Source organism: Pundamilia nyererei, unplaced genomic scaffold, assembly GCF_000239375.1.
Source record: "Pundamilia nyererei isolate P.nyererei 1_Seehausen unplaced genomic scaffold, PunNye1.0 scaffold00016, whole genome shotgun sequence".
Classification (NCBI taxonomy): domain Eukaryota; kingdom Metazoa; phylum Chordata; class Actinopteri; order Cichliformes; family Cichlidae; genus Pundamilia; species Pundamilia nyererei.
The window spans coordinates 4,136,698-4,162,345 of record NW_005187417.1 but is presented as its reverse complement, the minus strand read 5'-3'; the positions used below and the strand labels follow the sequence as shown (position 1 = coordinate 4,162,345).

Below are 25,648 nucleotides of genomic sequence, written 5' to 3'. Positions count from 1 at the left end.
GAAGAGAAAGTGGCAAGATTATAAAATCAGTCTTTCTTTTTTTCAATCCTGCTTGCATTGCATGAAATGGGAAATACAACCAATCATGAACCCCAAGTATGCAACAGAAACCGATAAAGAGGAAATATTTCACTCATTTACCATTTTGCAAAGCACACAATAAACTTCCAAGTACATTTTTTAGTGCTGGCTGCTCATTTACTCACCATGAAAATAAAGGTTTTAGTACATTTTATTAAACTTTAGTGAGGAAACTAAACAAACACAGCCCTTGTTTTGGCTCTAAATGGACTCATCAATCTTCCACTGATCCAGTTCGGGTTCATGGGTGAGCAGGAGCCTACACCAGCTGTCACAGGGCAACAGGCAGGTTACCAGTCTATTGCAGGGCTAACACAGAGAGACAGGCAACCATTCACATTTTTGGCAATATTAGAGTTGTCAATTAACCGAACATGGATGTCTCTGGACTATAGGAAGAAGCCAAGTACCCATAGAGAACAATCTCCATTTAGAAAGGCACTAGGCGGCACATTCAAGCTCAGGACCTTCATGCTGTGAGTCAATGGTGCTAACCACCAAACCACCATCCTGCTCTGGTCCACTAACGATGTATCAATCTGCGAGAGTGCCAGCCTCACTAATATCACCAGAATAGAGCTGTTGTGCAGTTTTAATCAAATCCAAGCCCAATCAGAGTGTACTAAATGTAACAAATTCAGTTTCTGATTCTAATTTTACTGCTTGTTCTTTGAAAATCCCTGCAGTTTGTAGCAAGTAGACTAAGGTGTAGCATGTGACTTACTTCCCATTACCGCTAATCCAACCCTTCTGTAAAATGGAAGCTGTTTTATAAGCCTTGTTTCCATCCCACTCTATTTTAGCTAATGGTGGATATTCAACTCAGCCAGGCAGCCGATAAAGGCTGCAAGGATCAGCTCTTCTAAGCTCTTCAGTTATTTGGCGACAGGTGGAAAAGTAATAATTTCATGAAACCCTGTATCATACAAAAGTCAGAGGTTGATGCAATAAATAAACTGCTGAGCTGTGGTTATGTAAAGCTGACTCATTAGTGATGCTCACCCACAGTGCTGAAGCCTCATCAGCAGCAGGCCTTCTGTCAGCACTCACCTATAATACTGTATATGTGTGTGTGGCATCGCTACAGGTGGTAATGAACAATCAGCGGAAGATTATCTGGCCCGGAGGAGAGACTGAGAAACCACAGGGCTTCCAGATGTCCACTCGACTAAAAGTAAGACACCTTCACTTTGCTGCTGCAATGTGGCACTCATGTCTACACGGATAGACTGCGGACCTGAGCCGAAATACTCGTGTTGGACAGTGTGCTAACATCTCTCTCTTGCAGGGAAGCTAATCTGTGTTCTTAAAGCAGAACTGACATATTTGCTGTGACTTTTATCTCTTCACTTCTGTCTTAGGCCTCGAGAGAAGCTCATCTGTATCCTTGTTTGTTATTTTTACTTTCACCTGTCCATCCTTGCACATCTATATGTTTTGGTGATGTGTAATGTATGTTTTTCTCCTAAAGCAGATGCATCTCCAACTCCGTGATAAACAGCTTTCTGTCCCGTCTGTTGTAGATAGTGACAATACACCAGGAGCCATTTGTGTATGTGAAACCCACTCTGCCTGACGGTACTTGCAAGGAGGAAATGACATTAAATGGAGTCTTAATTAAAAAGGTTATCTGCACTGGGCCCAATGAGACCATCCCAGGTAACACATCAGGGACGTTTACATTATCACTGTGCTTCTAGCGCACCCGCCAAACATCCACCGGAGATGCATACATATATATGCAGCAGGTATCTATATATGTATGCATGTAGCCATTCAGACTGAGTGATTGTTGGGATGCTGGCACACACCTGGTCTGTGTGCAATGAGGCTGTGTGAGGTTGTCTGCAGTGTATCAGTGTGTCATGCATTCTGTGCAGTCTACATGCGCCGCCTTTGGATTCAAAAAAGCAAAAACAAAAAGAAACCAACAACAAATGAACCAGTTTCCACCAGGGTGTGCATAACTTCCAAATGTTGCTGTTTTCGTTACAGGACGCCCAATCGTACCCCAGTGTTGTTATGGATTTTGTATTGACCTCCTGATAAAGCTGGCTATGACCATGAACTTCACCTATGAGGTGCATCTGGTGGCTGATGGAAAATTTGGAACTCAGGAGCGGGTGAGTTTCACATTAAGATCCATGGTTGGTGTATTTTGGCTCATAAGAAGAATATATTTTCCATCTGCAGTCATTTAAATCTGGTGGCATGCCTTTATTTTGGGACTTTCCTGTAGTTCCACATGAATGTGTTTAAAAATCACTCAGATCTAAAAAGGAGATCATTAGCTCAAGGCAGCAAAATTATACAAATTTCCAGTTGTCAACTACCGATGAGTAGTTGCCTACCAGTTGCAGAGTGGCCTGCAAGCCACCAAGCACTTCCAAGGTCACCAGGTTCAATATGGTTTTGAGTATTTGTCTTTTTGGATGGCGTTTAATGCTTTTGTTAATCGTTTTTTATGAGTCACACTTACTTCACAGGCTCAGAGAACTTGACTCACATTGTCTGTCCTGTCTTCTAAATAATTCAGAAGACAAAGGGAGTAGAGTGCCATTTAAATTTAATCATGTTTATTTTTGACTCGAGTCCAGCTGTTTTACTGCGATCCAGCCTTCTGCTGCACATCCTTCAGCTTTCCAGCTGCTTTTTTTTCTTATTGATTGCCATCTTTGGATCAGATCACTTATATATGAGCCGTAGCTGTCTTGTTGCCAGATTGTGTTTTTACTGCACCGCTGCCAAATCTGTTCTGTGATCCATGAAAATGGAACACATACAAACTGTACATACCACCACTTGTGTGCTGAAGATTTTTTTTTGTGGTTGTTGTTTTGGCAAGGTTTGTTCATTTTTTATGAACCCCTCCTGGGAAAGAGTTGGGTTTTGTGCAGATAAAATAGGACACATGCCCTGCTAGGATCAGCTATATATAACCTAACCTTGTATTGCTCAAGCAGCACACCTTCATGAGTGCACAGAAACTAGACTGTGACTTATCTTTGTAACCAGTCCAGTCTTTGGTTTCTCTGTTTACATTCTCAACAGATTGCATTACTTTTCCGGGAATCTGCTAATCATCAACTACAATACTATAGAAATATGTTAACAATGAGCTATCAGCAAATATTATTGTATAATATAAAAAAATGTAAGCTATCTTATTTAATAATAGCGGCAATGTTACTATTAAACTGCACTGGCTTATTTAAGATGAAGCTACTACAGGCCTACATGAGGTGCGACTTATTATGTGTCTATTAATTCTGATGTGCAATAGAAAATGTAATCATTACATTTTTATAACCCAAGGGCATCTTCTTTTGTTCCTGTTAAATGCTTGTAAATGACGCTCAATTTTACTTCCATCTAGGAATCTTTATTTTTTTCAGTTCAACAAGGAAATAAATTAGTGTGCTAATAACACTTTATAGCCTGAGGACATTTTGAATGGAATCACACCATTTTGAGTCAAATCATGCATCATTTGGAAGAACAGAGCCTCAAAATATACAATAATAAACCATTTGAGAATCACAACAATTATAAATGTATACTACAGTGCATAGCACTTGGTAAAACAGTAGTTTCTTGCCTTTTTCAGGCATCTCTCTGAGCATATGTTTGTTCATTAAGTATGTACTGTAATGCACATTGTTTTTAAAGGCAATAGTCAAGCATACAACATATTCCTAAGCTTTTAATAACTGTAGTGAAATGCATTGCTATGAATTGTAAAATTATGCTCTAATATTAAGAAGTCTAAAAATGGCCAACACATTTTATACCAACACAAAAGTCATATTATGTCCTTCATGCCTGTCCGTATTATTTTTGTGACAAAAGAAATTGGTGCAAAGATTTTCAGGTGTCCCTGTGAAAATATTCACCCTTCTAATGGGTCTTTAACCCCAAAATCTCAAGAGCACAATCCACTGTATATAGGTGACCTGAATTAGAAAGGACATAAAACAAATTTAATCACCTCCTATTACCATTCTAGTATGTTCAGTGCTGATTTCATGTACCATTGCATTTTTATTTTTAGAGCATTAATTCTTATTTGTCACATATTAAACAAGGATGATCTCTTGAAATTGAGTTCTTCCCAAAACGGGAGCGTGAGGCTGTAACATGTCGCAGAAGCCGTAAGAACTGCAAGAAAGCAAAAGGAGAAGAAACTAGATACGCTGAACTGAAAACCTGCAACCTTCTGAAACCTGAAACTCTGTTCTTTAGGCAAAGGAAGAACACGCTGTTCTATATTTTTGACGTTTACTTGGTTTAACCCAAATCCTTAAATCCTGAAGCAAATCTGTGGTCTAGACAACAGCAGGGCTAAAGCTGATTCAGATTCTCAACTTTCTCAACTCCTTCCATTTTGGGACTCCAGGTCAACAACAGTAACAAGAAGGAGTGGAACGGCATGATGGGCGAGCTCCTGGGAGGCCTGGCTGACATGATTGTAGCTCCGCTGACTATAAACAATGAGCGAGCCCAGTACATCGAGTTCTCCAAACCCTTTAAATATCAAGGCCTCACTATCCTCGTTAAAAAGGTAAGCAGGATATTTGGTACTTAGACCTATGACTAGGGGAGATGCATCTATTGCTTACTTGTGCATCTGTTCATTTATGTAAAAATATAATGAAGCAGAGACAGAGGTTGTATGGCTTCAAGAGAGATACATTTTAATACAATTTGCTCAGCTGTGGCAGAAAAAGGTAGTAGAGGTGGTTTCAAGATACCATCTATATTATTTGTATACCAGGTTAATGACAACACGACAAAGAACTACGTAGCTGCAATTTAAAGTGGTGGATGGGGATCAAATCACCCCTGACAGTTTGGAAAAATATTGATTTGATCCGTTAACTTTAATTTCCATAGGTTATTAAAATCTCTAAGTGGACAAAGACCTAGAGGGAATATGAGGTGATGCAGTATCAGTTAGCCATTGCCTCTACCATCTTTCTTTGAAAGAAATGAATGCCATCTGGGAAGGATTAGCCATGGATTACACATCTCAAACAAGTGTTAAGATAATGCGTTCTCATTTTCTGTCCTTGCAGATTTTCGCAGACACAGAAATGAGCCTGAAACAGTAAAAAAGACACAACTGTGTTCAGATATAAATAACACTGGTTAAAATGTTAAAGGCATGGAAACAGTCAAACTTATTTTTATCTCATTTGCCAGGTTTAAACCTATTTGATGTATGTGAGTGCATAATAACCTGCACTGTTGTGTAAAAGACACCCTTTATTTTTGATCTTGCATTTTGCACTCTGCATTTTAGTCAGAGGTGTTGGGGATTTTGCCAAAGATGGAATCGAATTATGAATGCAGAAAAATACCATCAGGTTTTGACTCATCATGCATTAGCATGTCGAAAGTGTGTCTTCATTTTCCCAAACACACTGCCAATGCATCAAAAGCATATCCACTGAAGCAGTGTAGGATCATTTTGACAGAGAATAGAACAAAAGGCAGCCAACATCCAAAGAAAAGCGTTGAATGTCCTTCAATAACACTGAAGAACTATTCTTGAAGACTACTTAAAGAAAGTACAAGAAAGTTATCAAAGCAGTCATGCAAATATTGACTTGAAGTTTACAATATTTGTACAGTTTCTGATTTTGCTTCTGTTTTTATCTGTACATGTTTCCCATTTTCCTAGCTGAATATAAAGAAATGAGGGATGGCTGAAGACTTTTGTACATTACTCATAAAAAGGCCTAAATTTTTTTTACCCATAGTACATTTTGAAAAAATTTACATTTAACAGACCACACAGTTACAGAACATATGAGCATATTAGTTTTTTCTTGCTAGAATCCTACTTCAGTGCAATATGGAAGGTCATGGGTCTTTGTCAGTAAAAAGACTGTAAAACCTGACAATGAGCCAGACCAATGGTTCCATAAAATTCTAAAAGAATTCATTATCAATCGATAATCAACTGCCTGTATCTGTTTTCAGGAAATTCCTCGCAGTACACTGGACTCGTTTATGCAGCCGTTCCAAAGCACGCTGTGGCTGCTGGTGGGTCTTTCGGTGCATGTGGTGGCGGTGATGCTTTACCTACTAGACCGGTTCAGGTACAAGGGGGGCCTGTATGTGTATTCATGTATCCATATGTGTATGAACGACTGTGTGTGTGAAGTACATGCTTGTGTGTGTGTGTACATGGACTCCTGAGCACTGCAGATCTTCCCTCGATGTGGACAGCAAGGCAGACAGAGGTGAAGATTGGTTCCAGTCATCCCACAGCTCTGTGCCACCGTCTTCACCCTGTTTTCTTTCTGAGGACTTTGTCTTGCTTCGCCCACTCATGTTCAGTTTTCCTCCCTTTTTTGGGGAATCACTGGGTTTTTCACATTCAGCAAGTTGTTGGACATTTCTCATTTTATATCTTCTGCAACCCTCCCAATTTCTTCCCATAGCCCGTTTGGGAGATTTAAAGTAAATAGTGAAGAAGAAGAAGAAGATGCCCTCACCTTATCATCTGCCATGTGGTTCTCCTGGGGAGTATTGTTGAACTCTGGTATAGGAGAAGGTGAGTCATACCCAGTTGTTGAATTTTCTCTTTCCCAAAGAGCTCCTGGATGATGTCTTCTAGTCTTTGAACAGTTTTGCATTTGTAAAAGGATTGATATCAAGTGTCTGTGTGGCTCCAGATATCCAGCTGCTACTGTCATATTTTTCTTTGAAAACGACAAAAAAAAATGAAAAAAAAGAAAAGCTGGTACAGCTTGTAACAGTTTTGTTATCTTATTTGATTTTCTGTCAAGTGTTTCCTTTTCATGATATTTTATGAGTTTTATATATGTATATAAAAAAGCTACTTTTGCAAGGCTCCCTTTAGGAGAGCCCTCTCTTTAAGATTTTGTACTCATAAACAAACTGATCTATCCTCATAAACTTAAAATGAAACCATTAAAAATCTATAGGACTGGGTGCCAGTTTGTAGAAACCATGTCGCTGCGCCATCTTGAATACAGTGGAAATAAATACTGTCCCCGATGTTGTTCTAATTGCTTATTGTCAGCAGGTTAGACACACAACCCTGTTGTCTCCCGACTATTGTTTAGCTAGCTAAAAATCTATAGGACTGGGTGCCAGTTTGTAGAAACCATGTCGCTGCGCCATCTTGAATACAGCTAGCTAAACAACAACTATTGTTTAGCTAGCTAAACAATAGTTGTTGCTTATTGGCTAATATTATGCCAGCTTATGCTTGGTTCAAGTGTTTTAAAAATCACACTTCCCCTCTAAGAAACAGTTTGATTAAATTCTCACATGTTATTTAAGTTTATCCGCTAAGTGTTTGAGTCCAGCAATGTTAGAGCCCCTCCAAAGAAAGTTTTAGTTACACTAGCTAACAAAAGCTAACAGAGGCTAATAGTGGCTAACAGCAGCGACATCAGAAGCACTTACTGACTGAAAAGTTCAGGATATCTTCAACCACTCGACACAGTATCGCTGTCATGAGTCAGAAATTATGTTCACAGACTCATCGACTTATATGAGAATCCTTTCACAAAGTTTTACATCCACGTCAACATGAGCACTTCTTACAGCATTTGACAGCACTCACTCCAGAAGAATGACAGCCAGAGTTTTTGAGATGATTGTGGGCTAAAATTGTAAAACTACTGCAAAATATTTAATTGACACATATCCTTTTTTTAATTCCTGATTTATTGGTGAGTGTGGATATTATTAAAATATGTTTATATCGTGTACAAAAATATAGCAGAAAACAGTAGCAAAGACGCACCCGCCTAGTGAGATCATTATGGGAAAATGCGAGTGCTCTGGCTGATATTAGGAATATCCACTTCACTGCCATCACACAGATCCAAAATCAGACAAAATCTATCTGGAACTAATAGTGTAAAAACGTTATTTAATTATTTTTTTTTCATATTCTATATGAGTATCCAGTATATATGACAGAAAAAATAAGCTGAAATTGACAGTTACTGAAATGAAAACTCAAAACTTGGACTCACCACACAGGTGCACCACGTAGCTTCTCAGCGAGAATCCTGGGCATGGTGTGGGCTGGTTTTGCCATGATCATTGTGGCTTCCTATACTGCCAATCTGGCTGCCTTCCTGGTGTTGGACCGGCCTGAGGAGCGCATCACCGGTATCAATGACCCACGGGTATGTGAAACAAGGAGCTTATTACTACACATTACCTTTTTTCAATCATATTAACAAATATATAGACTGATTGATTTTATTCTTACTTATTGTTCATCAGATTGTGCTTTTCCTTGTCTCTTTATGCAGCTGAGAAACCCATCAGACAAGTTCATCTACGCCACAGTGAAACAAAGCTCAGTGGATATCTACTTCCGGCGGCAGGTGGAGCTTAGCACCATGTACCGCCACATGGAGAAGCACAACTATGAGAGTGCCGCCGAGGCTATCCAGGCCGTGCGTGACAAGTGAGTCTCGGCCAGGCCGGGCCGACCAGTATACGTGTCGGCCGGCTGTTCGACCTATCAAGCACGTAGACCAGGGCTATTCCAGTTAACTCTAGGGGAGGGACATGGACCTCCGGATCAGGTGGAAGTGGTAGGCTTTACTGCGACATTCGCCCTGATTCAGGCCCATCGCCCAGCCAAGGCAGGTTTCCAGGGACAGCAGCAGGAGTGGACGTGTCAACAGCACTGACAACAGTGTGAGGTTGAGCTAACATTGAGTCGAAGAGCCCCCTTTTTCAGGTTGTACCCAGACGAACATCTTTGAGATTGGGGGAATCCAATGGGGGACGCGCCCTCACCCATCTGGCATTGGATTTCATTTGGGACATAAGCAGCGGTAGAGATTGCTGGTAAACGCTGACTGACACACACGATGTGGTGTGAGAGAGAGAGAAGGGTGGGAGCCGTAAATGTGTATGTAAATCATTGTACTGTTGCACCGTAACCCCCTCCTTCCCCTCCTTCCCCTTCCTCCCCACTTCCTCCTCCTCCTCCCTCCCCCTGCCCCCACAGCAAGCTGCATGCTTTCATCTGGGACTCTGCGGTGCTGGAGTTTGAAGCCTCGCAGAAGTGCGACCTGGTGACCACGGGAGAGCTGTTTTTCCGTTCGGGCTTTGGCATAGGCATGCGCAAGGACAGCCCCTGGAAACAGAATGTGTCCCTGGCCATTCTCAGGTCTGTCCCAGCCGAAGCTGCATTACTCGTATGACCTTTTTTTTTTTTTTTTTTTTCTTATCAATATGATTTCATGGTCACATATTGACCCTTTATAGCCATCCAATACATTGCCTTATGTCACATCTTTGTATCTCCCCTTTCCTGCCCTGTTTGTCTGGTTGTCTCTTGTCAAGTGTATCACTGTTTGTCAGTACACGTGTCTGTACAGCTGTCTGTGCTTCATCTGTGTTGCTAGCTGGGAGTAAGCGGCTCAAACATTCGGTCATTTGCGGCATTCATTAACTCTGTTACCTCTCTCCCCACTACCCCCAACCCCCTGCAGTTCTCATGAGAACGGCTTCATGGAAGACCTAGATAAAACCTGGGTGAGATACCAGGAGTGTGACTCAAGGAGCAATGCCCCAGCCACACTCACCTTTGAAAACATGGCAGGTATGGTCCTTATGGCGTAGAGAAAGCGTTAAAAGTGATTGGACAAAAACTGCAGTGGTAAGGTACTGTAGCCCTTTTTTGTCCAATACCTTTACAAAATCGTTGTTTTAGTGTCAGCGTGGTGCTCTGTGGGTAGTGTGCCGTACAGTATCTTGTCCTGTGATTTCGTGCGGTTGTGGTTCTCTATTAATATTGTGTAGTTTGCAGCAGTCGTCGTCAGTAGGAGCTGGTTGAGAAAGGAGGGCGACCACTGAGCATGACAGTCAGACCATGCGTTCATGCTTAGTGGGAGCGGGGGAGATGTAGACAGGAAACTCACGTATCCCTGTGTCTGCTCTGTTTCTGTTCATGTGTCCCTCCTTCACAGGGGTATTCATGCTGGTGGCTGGAGGAATAGCAGCAGGGATCTTCCTCATCTTCATTGAAATTGCCTATAAGCGCCATAAAGACGCCCGCAGGAAGCAGATGCAGCTGGCCTTTGCGGCCGTCAATGTCTGGAGGAAGAACTTGCAGGTAGGATTGATACCCTGCATCCACTGAAGGTGGAAGGGTCAAAACTGGGGTGGAAGAGAGCCAGAAAAACCTCCCTCGAATGAGGGTTGATTTCTGTTTCTCAACCCATCTGAGAACTTTGGGTTTTTTTTAAGTAGTGATCAAACCAGCAGATCACCATACAAGAAACAGTGATCTCTGATGCCTACATATAATGTAAGGCATGCTGAGTGGCCACCCTGTGGGTTTACACAGTTCCCTGAGGCCAAATGCACCCGTGTCTCTTGTGTGTGTGCCTGCAGGATAGTAAGGAGACTTCTGGAAGTCAAGCGGTGGCTGGAACTCCCTCTTTAGTATGTAGTAGAGCCATTTCCACCGTCATGTCACCTCTCGCTCTTGGCGTAACAATAAGATAATTAGAGATTCTCTCACACAATAAATCTCCAAATGAAAACTCTCCACTACCCACGTCCATGGCATGAACCAGTAGTTCTAAGCTGCTGCTGTGGCGCTATATTCTTCATAAGGTCATATGATTTGTACATGGAAATCCAGCAGAAAAAACAAATTCCCTGCCAGAAACATTGAAAAAACATTATTGACAATGAATACTCTAAGGTTGATGCATTTTGCTCGCGACCCCATTGATTTCCTTCTCTCTGGCAGCAAAACTAACAGCAGCCAAAAGCTGATAAGACAAATAGAGCATAAAGAGTAAAATCAATGCCCTGGCACAATCATACGGCAGTGACCGTTCCACAATTGTCAGCATAAGTGAAATGTGCAATGCTGCAGCGCACAGTGTGTCTCCTTATCCACCGCAGTGTTCATGATGCAGACACCAAGCAAGAACTTAAAATCTCGCATGGCAAAGGCTTCGTGCAACATTGCCTGAACAGGCATCAATCTAAAGGCTCAGTTCACTCAAATATAATTTTATAAGTCCTTATTTTCATACTTGCTCTAGTGGTATCTAACTATGCAGCTAACTTAGATTCATTTTCAGGGGTTTTCAGAAACATTCACGTGATTAAAAAAACAATAAATGGAACTTCTTTGCAGTTTAAAGTCATTTTCATGGCCAGATACCACTATGAACATTTTTGTTTTTTTTGAATGAACTGACCATCTGAGCTATAATCAAGCGATAAGTTCCTTTGCTCAGCCAGTGAAGAACATGATTTCCCCTGCACTCTGATGCAATCAGTGCTGCTTTGAAGGTACAGGGTTTCCACATTTGATGGCCAATCACAGCCTGAGTCTGTGATGTGGCTGTGGCAGTTTGTCTGCTGTGTCTCTCTTGAACCAAGTGAAATGAGACAGCAGGGCTGGAGGAAGGTACAGTATAATTATCACAAGTGCCTGTCAGCAAATCAATGTCCTTCTAAAAGTGTCTACCATCAAACTGATAGCTGTATGTAACTGTCGTATGTGTCCTCATATAGATGTACATATAGATGTAGGCGCATACAGCAGATGAATGCATGCAGGGGGGCGTCACTGAGAAAGGAGAGGGACACACTAAACTGCCCGCAGACTAATGTAATTTATATCCATGTCAGTGATGATCATGCCAATTTCTCTGCATCACTAAACAAAGATGGCTCATGCTTGCTCATCTTGCTCATTCACCATCACTCTGGGCCCAAAAGCTAAAATTGCTAGACACACATTGCTCTAACTATAGCTATTACAATGGCGCCTTACGCAAGAAGCGCTGAGAGGACCCATGAAGTAAGGCTAATCAAATCTGCTTTGCATGAAAATTATTCAGGATCTTATTCACACTGTTTAGGTACGCTGATTTGATTACTCACAGTGATCTAAATTTCTGAAATTAAAAATGACAGCTTGGTTTTCCAGGGTACAAACTCAATCTAAGATCACAGTTTATGTGGCCTCTTCCTTCTCTAGTACAGCAATCACTAAAACCTCGATACCCATTACTGGCATCGTTTCGACTGCTTCCATGTGTGTTTTTTGTTATTATGTGCTTTTAAATGCCTCAGGTTGTATTATGCAAAGCAATGTGCAGGACTGTGCACCCAAATGCCTTCAAACAGAGGTTTAACTTCAGAGAAAGTGCACTTCTGAGTAAATCTGTTCACAAAGTAAAATCCTCACTAGTTGCCACCTTTGCATTATCTCTGCACCCAGTTATTTTTAAAAGCTAAAAGCTCTCAAACAAGAAGTTCATTAGTTGTCACGCCACCATGGCATTGGTTTTGCAGACTTTTACTAAGAAAGAAAAGTGCATGTGTGTAGGTTGCCCAGGATTGTAAAACTTTAAAAGCTGTAGCAACATACATGATGAGTGAGTAAAGGGTCTTTGGAGTAAAATTTTTTTTTAGTTTTTTGAGTTCTATAATGAGAAATGCTAGTTTACTGGGGCATTTCCTACTTTTACCTAATTTAGCTAATGCACATGCATTTTTGTGTGTGAGAGCTTTTTATTTGGTTGCCGATGGTGCCTAAATGATATTAAGGCTTAACCCCTTAGCAGTCCTACAAATTTACAATTAGTCCCCTAAACCATCCAATGTACCGTGGGCGGTACGTCCGACTGCTAACAGGTTAACTGTCCCTTTTAAATAAAGGCATGATATATAGTAATGGGCCGAAGTGTCCGCTTATTCCATTATTCAATTTATAGAAAGAAAATCTTAGTATAAACAGAACCAGTATGACTTTAAAGTAAAAGTAGTTGTGCCTTTCAAAGTATGTTGGTTGGAGGGGAAAAGAATTAAGCCAAACCGATAAAGAAATAACCTAAATAGCAAACACAATTAATAAGTATACGTGTTACACAGTCATCTATCTGTCACTTTACCATAGCTGACTGTGAATAAATCACCTAAGGGTGCGACCACTCGAGTGCAATGATTGCTATAATTTATGTAGGGTGTGTAAGTAATAACTCATCTTCATCTTTAATAAAAGCTGTCAGTTACATTAGGACTGGGGCAGGGTTAGGGTTAGTGAAAGGCTGCTGCTGATCCACTCTCTCTGTTCTCTTTTTTAGAGGTGGACAATGTAGCTACAATGTGAACATTTATATTATAAAAAAGTTACATTGTGTTCCATTACTAAGAGACTACACATGTGGCTTCTACATCTGTCTTTTCAAACAGATGTTACTTAGAAGTGCACTGTCTGAACCAGATTGAACCTGATGATAGTTTGGGATGAAAACAAAGCGTCGGAAAGTCTGCTGCGTGACGATAACAGTGATGTTGTATAATGATGCTGGACTATGACAGCTCACATCTGTTTCCAACGGGAAACACGCAGCCGATGTACACGGTGCAAGTCCCATGCCGCTCTTCATCTGATGGTCCAGCATGCCCTGCATGGCCGGAACTGTGCACACGCAGCGCCTCATCAGGGCTCTGGATGGCCGGGCTTCACTCCTGCAGTCTAACATGTGTAAGAAAAGGGGAAAGTAAAGATTAAACGAACACCTGACGTCACTTGGGCATTGATTTTTCTGAACCAAGACCAATACGCACGCTGACTTTAACCATTTACTAACACGAGATGTCATCTTCCAACAGGAAAAAGATATTTTTTGCACTAAAATCGAACGGTGCCGTGCACCAATCACTCCTCTGCCAGCTTTCATCTATCCTGCACATGAGATAATACCTGCTCGCCACCTGATATTATGTCATCAGGGGGTTGAGAGAGTGCTGGTTGGCGGGGTGATGGTGGAACAAATGTGCCCTGAAAGAGCCTAGTCATGTGACCTGATGAAAAAGGATGAACTGCGGGGCCAGTGCTGGCCAGGATTGATTTGTCGTGCTATTTGTTTTGTGTTACTTAATCTATGTTCCCCCTTTTATTCCTTCCCTCCATCCATAAAACGATTTGGCATGTTGAAATTCACACCACACTGCCCCGCCCACCCCAAGGGCCTCCCTTGCTGCTACTAATCTTTCATCCTCCACTTATACTATACTCTTTTTTTTTATTAGAAGTAGCATCTTTTAGCTTTCATTTGCTCAGTTAATTATGAATTTATCATTTAAACACTGACTTTTGTTTTTGCACTTTAATTTCAGTAGAAAACAGGCTTTTTCGTTGCTCTAGTAGACAACCATTCCTTCTTATTTTTACCTTTATGCTCTCCATCTCATCCCATTCCCTGGTGTGTGGGGTGAATTTCCATTATACCCCTTAAAGGTATAATGACGTTAAATGGGCTTTAATTACTGACTTATGTCGCTGTTGTTTTCCTTCTATGCATCCAATACTGTAGCTTTTTTATTATTATTATTATTTTTAACTTTTTATACCTGCCTGGCTTTGGATGTGAATGTTTGCTTTGCTAGTTTTGGGATTTTTTTATCTGCCATTTTTGGTTCCCTTGGCTTTTGCTTAAGGATATTCTTTAAAGTAATAACAATCCAAGTGGATGGACATTTATTTTATTTTTCTTTTCTCCCCCTATGCAGCCCTCTTCCTCTGTAGAGACTCAGGATGTAAGAATACCTTAATATGAGTTCTTAATATGAGTTCTTTTTTTATTGTTGCACACAGACATCCAGTAATTGTGCTGAGAATAGCTGTGGGGCACTCTGATGGTATGAGGGAGCGAGGGCACCAAATTGGCTCACCATGTTGTAAGAATACGGTTAAAAGTGCTTCTTTTTCTTTATGTTTTTATTTTATTTTGACAGGTACGCATTTGAAGATGTTACCTGTGTGTTACTGAGTAAGAGTAGATTGAAGAGTGAGCATGTGCTGAGATAAAGAAGTGGCAGCTTTAAAGTGTGTGTGCACTCACACAATAGCGAGTGTACGGGTAGACTATTTTAGATGGTTTAAAACCTAGGTATCACACCCACTGACATCTTTACTAGTCATCACTCATTCCAGTGCATTTCTAGGGCCAACTGAGTGTGTTTCTAGAGGACTACTGTGCCATCTTGTGCAGTCCAAGTGTGATTATGTTGCATAAAATGTAGACAAATGCCCTCATATCAGACTGAACAGACTTTGTTCACTCTCACATCTAACAAGCTTTATCCCCTTCTTTCTCCCTCTTTTACATTTCCAAATGGTGTAGTGTTTTTCACAAGGACCCTCCCAGTAATTAGTCTATTAAAAACATAAGGTAATCTATTGGGGTGGCAGTGGTTTTGGTGGTGGTGGGTAGAGAGAAAACGGGTGAGACTGAAACCACGGTTATCACCCCAGCCATAGGACATGAATAATGTTTCTACATATATTTATTTTAGGATAGGAAAAGTGGTAGAGCAGAGCCCGACCCCAAAAAGAAAGCCTCTTTTAGGTCCATCAGTACCACCCTGGCCTCCAGCATCAAGAGACGTAGGTCCTCCAAAGACACGGTAAGGAGACGGAAGAAGCGACACCTTCCCTTGTTTATTCTTTCCTCTCTTTCCTCTTCTCCTCCTCTGTCTCTGCTTCCATCTCTTTGTCTTTCGCTGTCCTCTCTGCCCCCATCCCCATATCTGACCTCAAAAGAGTCCCATGTTCCACTCACTCATTTCCACACGGCTCCGCTGGCCTCTGCCACGTGTCTGTCCCTTCACCATCGATCAACCATTACCATTTAGCTCTTATGGTTCCTCTACAGCATAGAGGGCATCAGTGCAGGATCTCAGGTCAGGCCAGGCCAGGAGCTGGGCTCTGAATTTGGAAAGGGAGCGTCCCAAGTGTCCAGGATTTGGGGGAAAAGGGGGGAAGGATTTAATGGGATTAGTGTCTTCTGGAGGAAGGGGCGCGACAAAAGCAAGCAGTCTGCCAGTGGTGTTTTGTCTTGGGCTGCTCTTCCTCCCTGCCTCTGGTTTGGACGTGGATTCTGTCCGTATTTGGTGGTGATGGTGGTGGTGGCACTGTGGTACGTGTGTGCGTGAGTGTACCGTATGCGAGCGTGTCTGTTTATACGTTTCTGTTCATGTCCTGTCGTTTTGACTGCCTGATCCTTCGTATATTCATTGTTTCTTTGCACCAATCCTGCACTTCCTCTGTTTGGGTTTCAGCCGCTGTTGGTTTGCTTATGGTTTGAAAAGCATGCGCTGGTGTTCTGTCATTTTTTTATTCCCAAAACCCTTTTTTAAAATTTAAGGTGACGTCCAGCCCTCCCGAGAAGAAAACGAATGTGTTGTCATATTTTTCGGTGTGTCTATTTCAGGATTCCACTCATGGATTTCTATTAATCAATTTACTTTTTTGCATTATCATATTTTGTTTGTCATAATTCTTGTTTTATTTCCAGTGTCCTTGTGGTCCGAACTGTGCATGCCTTTTGCAGGGTATATTTTCAGGTCATGAAGACAGTCGACTTTAAGTTTTACATATTGTTTTTATTGTGCTAAAAACTCTGTGAAGCCTTAGACTCTCACTGTGTTGTGATGCAAGAATAAATACAAGCTACTGCCCCCCCCCCCCAATTCTTTTTATATCACTCCTTTGCTGCAGCACAATGAGAGTGTCAGGTTTTCTGCATTCCTTCACAGTTCGGTTGAAAGGCCCTGCTCTTTGCAGTTTGGAGATTGCACTACACAAGCTTGGATCGCGCTGACAAACCGGTGACTCACGGTCATTTGTGCCCAGCTGATCTGCCAGGCATAGCTGGTTGTTAACCAAATCTGGGCTTTATAAAAGAATGGCAATAATTTGTGGAGATAGCCTTCATAGCCTTTTGCACTAACACTATGCTTTGAATGTGTTTCTCTGGAGAAATGTAGCCTATGGCAGCAAAGATAACAGCTTGCAACATTTAAAAAAAGTCATGATTTGATTTTCTGTTTCTCCTTTCTTTCTCTTCTGTTAACTATCTGTTGTTGTTTTTTTTTTTTTGTTTTGTTTTTTTAACGGATGTTTCAGCAATGAAGCCAAGCACCTTTACTCTTCCCCGGCGTTTTTCCAATAGAATTTCTTTCATGTTATGAGAAGAAGAGCGGGATCGCCACTGCCACTTTGTCTGTATGAGGTTTCGGATGCTGGTTTGGGAGCCCTATTGGGGGAAGAAAATGTCTCAAAGTGTAAAATGAAACAGGATTTAGTGTAATTACAAAAGATGCTCCAACTGAAAGACCTACCATCTTCAGTCTTTGACCATTATTTTTGATTTTATATAAATGTTCTTCTTTTCTATTAATGGATATCAATGGACTTGAGTGTCAGTGTCCCTCACCCACATGCCACACTGCTCCTCTCTCCCTCTACAAGCATGCTAATTACTTTAACTGTCATAGATGTAGTAACCGTAGAAGTAGTAATACTCTTTGTAGCTGTTCCATATATGACAAAAAACCCCAACAAAAAAACGTCATCTTAGTTGTGCTGAATAAGTAGCTTTTAACTGTGGTTGTGATGTCAGTGAAGTGTTTCTCTTTTGCTGGTCCACTTGACCCCAGTAGGGTGCGCTGTTAGCAGGCCCTCAAGGTACAAGACATGTGGAGACCCAAATGGGGGCTGTAAGCTATGTGATGATGCAACTTGCGGGTCAAGGAGATGAGGGACATCCACTCTGACTCCTATTTTTTACCTTAAAATAAAAAGCAACAATTTTCCCATTCAGTCTGGATGCCCCCACATCTGTCAGCATGTTAGTTGCATCATACCAACTTCTGAAACTCACATGCTTGAATGTATCGGCTCTATCGGCTTAAAACGAGAGGTGCTTAAATCAAAAAAAGTGACAAATGAGACGGGTACATCTTCCCTGTTTTGGTTCTGAATGTCATTAATGTGCAGTAGTAATGTGCTTAATGTAAAAAGAAAAGATGCTTTCCTGCATGCTTTGCAACACAGCACTGTGAGTCAGAATTTTGATTGGCATGTTGGAAATTAGCTGAATTATAAAGGACATAATGCAGTTACTCCACCCAATCTCACTGTGTTTCAAAACATGAAGCAATTCTACAAAAACAACATGTTCTGCAAACTCGATTTATGATGTATAAAGCGGATTCTGTAATGTAAAATTTCTGTGTTTCTATGTAAAAGATAACATTTTTAAAAATGGCTTACTGCTGCCAAAAGCACTAAAAAAACCACTCAAACGAAGCACATGCATGGATATGGGATCTTGCCTCCCCTCTCAGCATTGTAGAAGCCTATAATTCAACATATTCTGCTCTTAAAGAAGCACAGTGATGCAGGGATTGGACGTAAGAGTCGGACACAGCAGCACTTGTGCAATCAGCCCAAAATTCATGTTCTCCTCTTGAGCTAAATATAGAGAAGCTGCCTGTCTGCATGCACACAGATGACTGTGGGGGTGATAAATGAGCTGCCCATTTTATCCGTGGCAGGAAGTTATCACCCAGTCATGTTGCTGAGGCAAAAAATAAAATAAAAAAATAAATGACTGCTGTTGTCAAGACTCTCGGGATCTTACGTCAGCTCCAAAACTAGCCCACCCCAGGCACAAACTGTTCTACAAAAATTCAGACTTTAAAGAAAATGACACAAAATTAAAGTCTGCCTGAGAGGGGTTAGAGCAACATCCAGCTTCTGCAGAACACAGTTGTTCCCTAAATTAAAATTAATATTTAGACAATGCTAGGACAACAACAACATCGGCAACAAAAGGGACAATAAATTTTGTCAAGAAATGACACCCTGTTATGTGTCTCTCTTCCTCCGCCCTGTTTTTCTTCACCTCTGCAGCAGTACCCACCCACTGACGTCACGGGCCAACTCAACTTGTCTGACCCGTCTGTCAGCACAGTGGTGTAAACGGAGAGGGCGACAATGAGGTTCACTCCCCAAGGAGAGGAGGAGAGGAAGCCAAAACCGAAGCTTTTATTTCACCGCCTGCCAGCGGAGCTTTTGAGGAAACTGCTTGCTGAGGAACTGGCTGAAAACACTCAACTTGCACCTTTCTTTTTCTTTTATCTTTTTTTTTTAAAGACGAAATGACTTTAATGTTCGTAGGGTCCCTGAGCATGCACAGAAGAACCCATCCGACATATACAATCTTTTCCTTCTGTATATTATTACCTAACTTATTTAATGTTGTTTTGTCCCTTTAATTGCACACATTTACTTAATGTTTGATGTTTTCCAATTTCCCAAGCAGCTCTATAGCTTTTAGCAAGCCAGGTTAGTTCGGCTAAGTTTATGGATGAACCAGTTTGGCTGCGAGTATTGTACTGGACATTTCACTTCCACTTAGGGCCTAGAAGTCACAATATTCAATATTTAATATTTCTTAACAACATATACTGCAATACAAAATGGTCTGTAAGCTCCGATGGAGGTCAAGTATTTTTTAATAGGATATACCTGTGTTTTTATCCACACTAATAATGGCACTACAGAAGGCAGTTGGCTAACCATGTCAACCAGAGAAGATGATGAAGGCATGGGTGTGCTTGGGCAAGGGTATACATCAGCTTCTGGAGATGAACAAATTGAACCTTTCCCCACTTTTATTTTGCACTAACCTCAAAATTTGCATGTGTTTCTATTTTTAACAACAATTCAAGTTTGAAGTATTTAGCTTTACTACTATTTATAGCACGACATATGCAGGTGATATAAGAAATCACATCCTACTTAATTAGTTAAATACTAGTTGTGTCTTTCATATTCAGCCATATTTGAGACAGTTGGCTGTGAGCCATGCTGCTGTTTTGGGACGCCCTCTCTCTTCCTCTCTCCTGCCGCCGCCACTGCAGTCTTTCTCATTTCCAGTCTCCAAGGGGTTGCATCAAAGGGCCAGGTTTTTCACCCAACCAGCACTCGGTCTTTCATGCAAAACCTCCTCCCCTGTGCAGCGCCGGAGAACTTTTACACGAAGGAAGCCGAGTGAATTTGAAAGCTTCGCTCAGCTTGCAAGCACATGTGCAGGTTTGGTTAGATGCAAAAACAGGCCGTTTCCCAATTGCTGGAGATGAGAAACCACTGCTCTGAAGAAAACTGTAACATTCTTTCTGGTGTATGGCACTGCATAGCACTTTATGATGAGGAGTCTCCCCAAACTGTATTTAAACAAAACACCGATTCCCAAAACAGAACGACAGTCATACTGTAAAGTATCTTACCGGTTTCCTTTTTAATTTGCTTTATTGAGAATAAACAGAGCAGGATCTACAAAGTCTTTATAGGATTAAATGATTTTAATTTGAGCAAAGAGGTTGCTTCTGATCTCATTCAGGCCTGTGCATGCTTATGTGTTATTATTAATGCTTTAGTTTGGATGCGTGTGTTGCCATGTACAGTTAGCTGAGCCGTGAGGAGCACTTAAAGTTGAATGAAATGTAAATAGAGTCTGGCTCTGTGTAGATGAGGTTCATGAGCTCGTACAATGACTGCAGCTGGGAATGTCTTATACTATAGTTACACAAACACAGAACAGGTGTGATACACAGGCATGCATCAACACACACATATACACATGCATACACACACACACACACACACACACACACACACATTAAGGGAAGATTCACTTGTTTTTCTTACCTTTTCCAGTGACGATCTTGCATTGAATCATGTTGTTTATACACCTGTAAATAAAATACACTTACATTGTCATGTCTAATGAATCCTTTGCTTTAATATGCTAAATATAGGGCTCCAACTAACAACTATTTCTCTCGTCAATGTCAAGTAATTATTTCAGTTAATTGATGACATCTACACAATGTCATATAATCAAGGCAAGCAAAAAAAGTACAAATAGGGCTACAGCCACTCTATGCAGGTCTGTGAAAAACTTAGTGTATCATTACTGCAGCCATAGAAATTAAGAGTGAAAGTAGGAGACATATGCTGCTAATCAAATTCACTTGATTAACTGATTGTCAGAAAAATTTGGCAGTTGTATAAACGCAGATGTTTTGGCAATTTGATGGTTTTAAGCATCCAGGTGTGTAAACACAATACTACAGTCTTCTCAGGAGTGGGCCTCCCAACAAATTCACTTCAAGGTCTGACCGTGCGATGCTCAGAGAAACAGCAAAACATCCAAGAGCTACATCTCAGACTCTACAGGTCTCATTTAGTATGATAAATATTAACATTCACAAGTGCAAAGGTAGAAAAAAGACTAAACAAATTTAAGAAAATGGTAGCATAACCCAGGTTCACACAGTTCCATCTGAACTATCCACAAGATTCCTGGAACTATGTCCTTCAGACAGATGAGACTACAGTAGAAATGTTTGGCCATAATGCACAGAACCACATTTGCAGTAAACAAAACACAGCATATCAGCACACACACTTCATATTAAATGCCAAGCACGGTGGTGGAGGGGTGATGATTTGGGCTTCTTTTTCATACACACCCATCTGAGCTTCTTGCACATGACTGCAAGAAGCTAATAACTCCTCTGTATACCAAAGTGATCTAGAGTCAAACCTGAGGCCATCTGTCCAACTAGCCAAGTCTAGTGATATAGGTTAAAGTTTGTGAATCCCCATAGCTTTGTTTCTGTTGTCTACATTTAGACTGTATAGTTGTCTGCTGCTTTTACTCATTGTTATAAAAGTATAATGCAAAGCAAAGGTGTGTCTGAAGTACTTTTTACATGTTCTCCTCAGCTGCTTCTCAGTTTGGTCCCAACTGAAATATCTCAAAAAACAGCCATAAAATCTTTGTAGATATTAACCATAGTACATTTCTGCATTGTAACATGAATCTCAACATGACAGCAGTATTGCTGTGAGTATATTAGCATGATTAGTAACATTATCGATTAGTTCAGAAGGAGTCTGCTAGCCAACTTGTTTTAGTTGCATCTGTTAGTTGACATATTTAGTTATTTTGGTTAATAAGATAAGATAACCTTTATTAGTCCCACACGTGGGAAATTTGTTAAATTTGTTAAATATCCACAAGGGTTATGAAACCAGCTTTTAGTTTTTCCTCAAAAACTCTCAGTAGAGTTACTCATATAAAATAGCTGATTTAAACTTGTATTTCACAGCAGCTTTCCTAATGTAAGGGTTAATAATTTGACATTTCAGCAGCTGTAATTATACCACTGTTTTCTTGGATGAAGCATAGCGCTAACATCAAAATCACATTAAGTGTAATCTGAAATTTAATTATGAGCGTCATCTTTGGTCATATCTCAGCTGTCACTATTAATTAATGCAAATGTTGCAGAAGCAGGAGGTGAGATATTTGTCTTGGTGCACTGACTTTCTGTCCTAATCACAGCAGACAGTCTGTCAGAGTCGTTATAATGCTCAGCCATCAACCAACAAGCAGATTTCAAGTCCTGAGATGAGACCACTGTATGTACACAATATGTTTTGGGATTTGTGCTCAGGACATTTGCAGGTTTGCTTTTAATATGCAGTGCAGTCATGCAGTTTTATAAAGGTATGTAAGTCAATTATTTCACACATACATACAAAGTGTTGAAATTGTATCTTATACTTTTTCAGCGTAATTTTAAATATAAGGTCCAAATTAATGTCAGTGGAAGTGAGGCTGAAAAAGCAAAATAGCCTTGTAAGACAGACCAAAACCTTTAAGATCTGCCAAATCAACAATCTAATATACTCTTAAAAACTTTGGATACACTGGCCACGTCAGCAACACTGAGGGGCCTGAACGACCACAGAAGACAACCTAAGTGCATGATGACCGATTTTTTCTGATGGTTAAGAAAAACACCATCAAAACATCAACCAAGTCAAGAACACACTCAAGGAGGTAGGAGTTTTTTTGTCAAGGGCTACAAGCAAAAGATGCCTCATGTGAATACAAAGCATTTATAATAAGGTGAAACCCAACAGTTACATTAAAGAACAGGAAGGCAGATTAGACTTTACCAAAAAGAAACATCTAAAAGAGCCTGTATAGCCCCAAAACTAAGTGTTTGGATGGATGGAAGGAGGAATGAATATATCTACACTGAACAAAAATATAAACGCAACACTTTTGTTTTTGCTCCCATTTTTTATGAGCTGAACTTAAAGATCTGAAACATTTTCTACAAACACAAAGGGCCCATTACTATCAAATACTGTTCACAAATCTGTGTTAGTGAGAACTTCAGGTTTGCCGAGATAATCCATCCTACCTCACAAGTGTGGCATGTCGAGGTGCTGATTAGACAGCATGAACATTGCACAGGTGTGCCTTAGACTGTCCACAATAAAAGGCCACTCTGAAATATGCAGTTTGATCACACAGCACAATGCTACAGATGCCGCAAAACCAGTCAGTATCTGGTGTGGCCACCATTTGCCTCACACAGTGCAACACATAGATGTGTTGCACTGTGTGATGCAAATGGTGTGCAATGGGCATAGAGTTGATCAGGTTGTTGATTGTGGGCAGTGGAATGTTGGTCCACTCCTCTTCAATACTTGTGCAAAGTTGCTGAATATTGGCAGGAAGTGGAACACGCTGTCATATACGCCGAGCCGAGCGTCCCAAACATGCTCAATGGGTGACATGTCTGGTGAGTATGCTGGCCATGCAAGAACTGGGATGTTTTCAGCTTCCAAGGAATTGTGTACAGATCCTTGCAATATGGGGCCGTGTATTATCATGCTGTAACAGGAGGTTATGGTCATGAATAAAACGCGCAACCATGGTCCTCAGGATCTCAACACGGTATCTCTGTGCATTCAAAATGCCAACAATAAAATGCACTCGTGTTCATTGTCCATAACCCCACTGCCACCATGGGCCACTCAGTCCACAACATTGACGTCAGCAAACTGCTCATCCACATGACGCAACACAAGCTGTCTGCCATCTGCCCTGAACAGTAAAAACATCTGTCAACAGAACACCTCTCCAACGTCCAGATGCCATTGAATGTGAGCATTTGTCCACTCAAGTTGGTTAAAGTGATGAACTGCAGTCAGGTCTAGACCCTGATGAGGACCATGAGCATGCAGATGAGCTTCCCTGACACGGTTTCTGACAGTTTTTGCAGAAATTCTTTTTTGCAAACCGATTGTTGCTGCAGCTGTCCGGGTGGCTGGTCTTCGACCATCCTGGAGGTGAACATGCTGGATGTGGAGGTCCTGGGCTGGTGTGGTTACATGTGGTCTGCAATTGTGAGGCTGGTTGGATGTACAGCCAAATTCTCTTAAACGCCTTTGAAGATGGCTTATGGCAGAGAAACGAACATTCATTTCATAGGCAACTGTTCTGGTAGACATTCCTGCAGTCAGCATGTCAATTGCATGCTCCCTCAAAAGCTGTGACATCTGTGGCATTGTGCTGTGTGATCAAACTGCATATTTCAGAGTGGCCTTTTATTGTGGACAGTCTAAGGCACACCTATGCAATGTTCATGCTGTCTAATCAGCACCTCGACATGCCACACCTGTGAGGTAGGATGGATTATCTCGGCAAACCTGAAGTTCTCACTAACACAGATTTAGACAGATTTGTGAACAGTATTTGATAGTAATGGGTCCTTTGTGTTTGTAGAAAATGTTTCAGATCTTTAAGTTCAGCTCATGAAAAATGGGAGCAAAAACAAAAGTGTTGCGTTTATATTTTTGTTCAGTGTACTTAAAGTAGTAATTATTTTGTTATACATAATAATAATGATAGCTGACTTCCAGATGCTGTTCGTGCTGGCTCACTGTCACACTGCCCTGCTTTACTGAGACATCTGAATAGAACAGACCCATTGTTGTCATTATTGGCGACACTAGTGCTTTTTCGACTGCAGCAAATTATACTGACTGCTGTGAAAAAGGCCTGTGACACAAGGTTTAGATGAACAGCAATAACCTTTTAGTTTATGGGAGACAAAAACTCTTAAGGTATGTAACAGGATTCAAGCAAATAGACAACAGGGCATGCAAAAACAAGCCTAAGTTTCCAGAAAATTGGAAAGAAATGACTTATACGCACAAAACATGCTATGGCCTGCTGTCATGTGTGTGAAAGGAACTGGCTCCAGAAGGAGATGTCTGGAAAGTCACGCCATCTGGATTATTTATGCTTAGGCCCAGAGGTTAATAAAGTTTTGTCGTACAACCTATGCCACAACCTGGAGTTGTGAAATAAGGAAATGTTGGAAATGACCCAGGTAAGCTTTGACAACAGATATATCATGGGAACTATAAAGGATTTTGAAAAGTCTAAAATCCTCTCCAGGGTGAATTGCTTATTTGGAAACTAAATGGAACTTTGCCATCATCAAAGTTATTATTTCCACTTGTTTTTTTGCTGATATTAAAGGGCAAAACATTTCATGAGATCAGGGTATTTCTACTAATGTGTAAGATCACTCGTCCATAACACCTTTAACCTTTGTATCCTCCAGTATGTGATGTTTTTCTAAACAATGCTGATTTAAGCCATAGACTGTATATAAAAGATGGATGTAGCTACTGTGATGTTTAAAAATATATAAAAGAAGAAAAGAAGAACTACCACATTTGAATAAAAGGGCAGAGTTTGCAGTGTTACCAGCTAATACTAATGGTAGATCTGGTGACGTCCCATTTACACCCTGTGCAGAAGAAATCAGCTACAGAGACGTCGGCTGC

General features: G+C 40.9%; 1 protein-coding gene across 10 annotated transcripts in view; it reads left to right on the top strand.

Moving 5' to 3' along the window:
- grin1a (glutamate receptor, ionotropic, N-methyl D-aspartate 1a) overlaps positions 1–20,555 on the top strand; it is a 37,367-nt gene extending 16,812 nt beyond the window's left edge. For 3 of the 10 annotated variants that reach the window (XM_013908914.1, XM_013908912.1, XM_013908913.1), the window contains 14 exons: positions 1,169–1,255; positions 1,605–1,752; positions 2,077–2,204; positions 4,478–4,642; positions 6,067–6,185; positions 6,531–6,643; positions 8,110–8,258; positions 8,388–8,545; positions 9,098–9,259; positions 9,585–9,694; positions 10,062–10,207; positions 14,641–14,667; positions 15,427–15,537; positions 18,830–20,555. In XM_013908914.1, coding sequence (XP_013764368.1) covers positions 1,169–1,255; positions 1,605–1,752; positions 2,077–2,204; positions 4,478–4,642; positions 6,067–6,185; positions 6,531–6,643; positions 8,110–8,258; positions 8,388–8,545; positions 9,098–9,259; positions 9,585–9,694; positions 10,062–10,207; positions 14,641–14,667; positions 15,427–15,537; positions 18,830–18,898 — 1,692 coding nt within the window. In that variant the 3' untranslated portion in view covers positions 18,899–20,555. Of the gene's footprint in view, positions 1–1,168; positions 1,256–1,604; positions 1,753–2,076; positions 2,205–4,477; positions 4,643–6,066; positions 6,186–6,530; positions 6,644–8,109; positions 8,259–8,387; positions 8,546–9,097; positions 9,260–9,584; positions 9,695–10,061; positions 10,208–10,488; positions 10,540–14,640; positions 14,668–15,254; positions 15,538–18,829 lie in introns of those variants that run through there. The other 7 variants (XM_005725595.2, XM_005725597.2, XM_005725600.2 and 4 more) reach the window with 5 other exon arrangements.
- Positions 20,556–25,648: the final 5,093 nt, after the last annotated feature.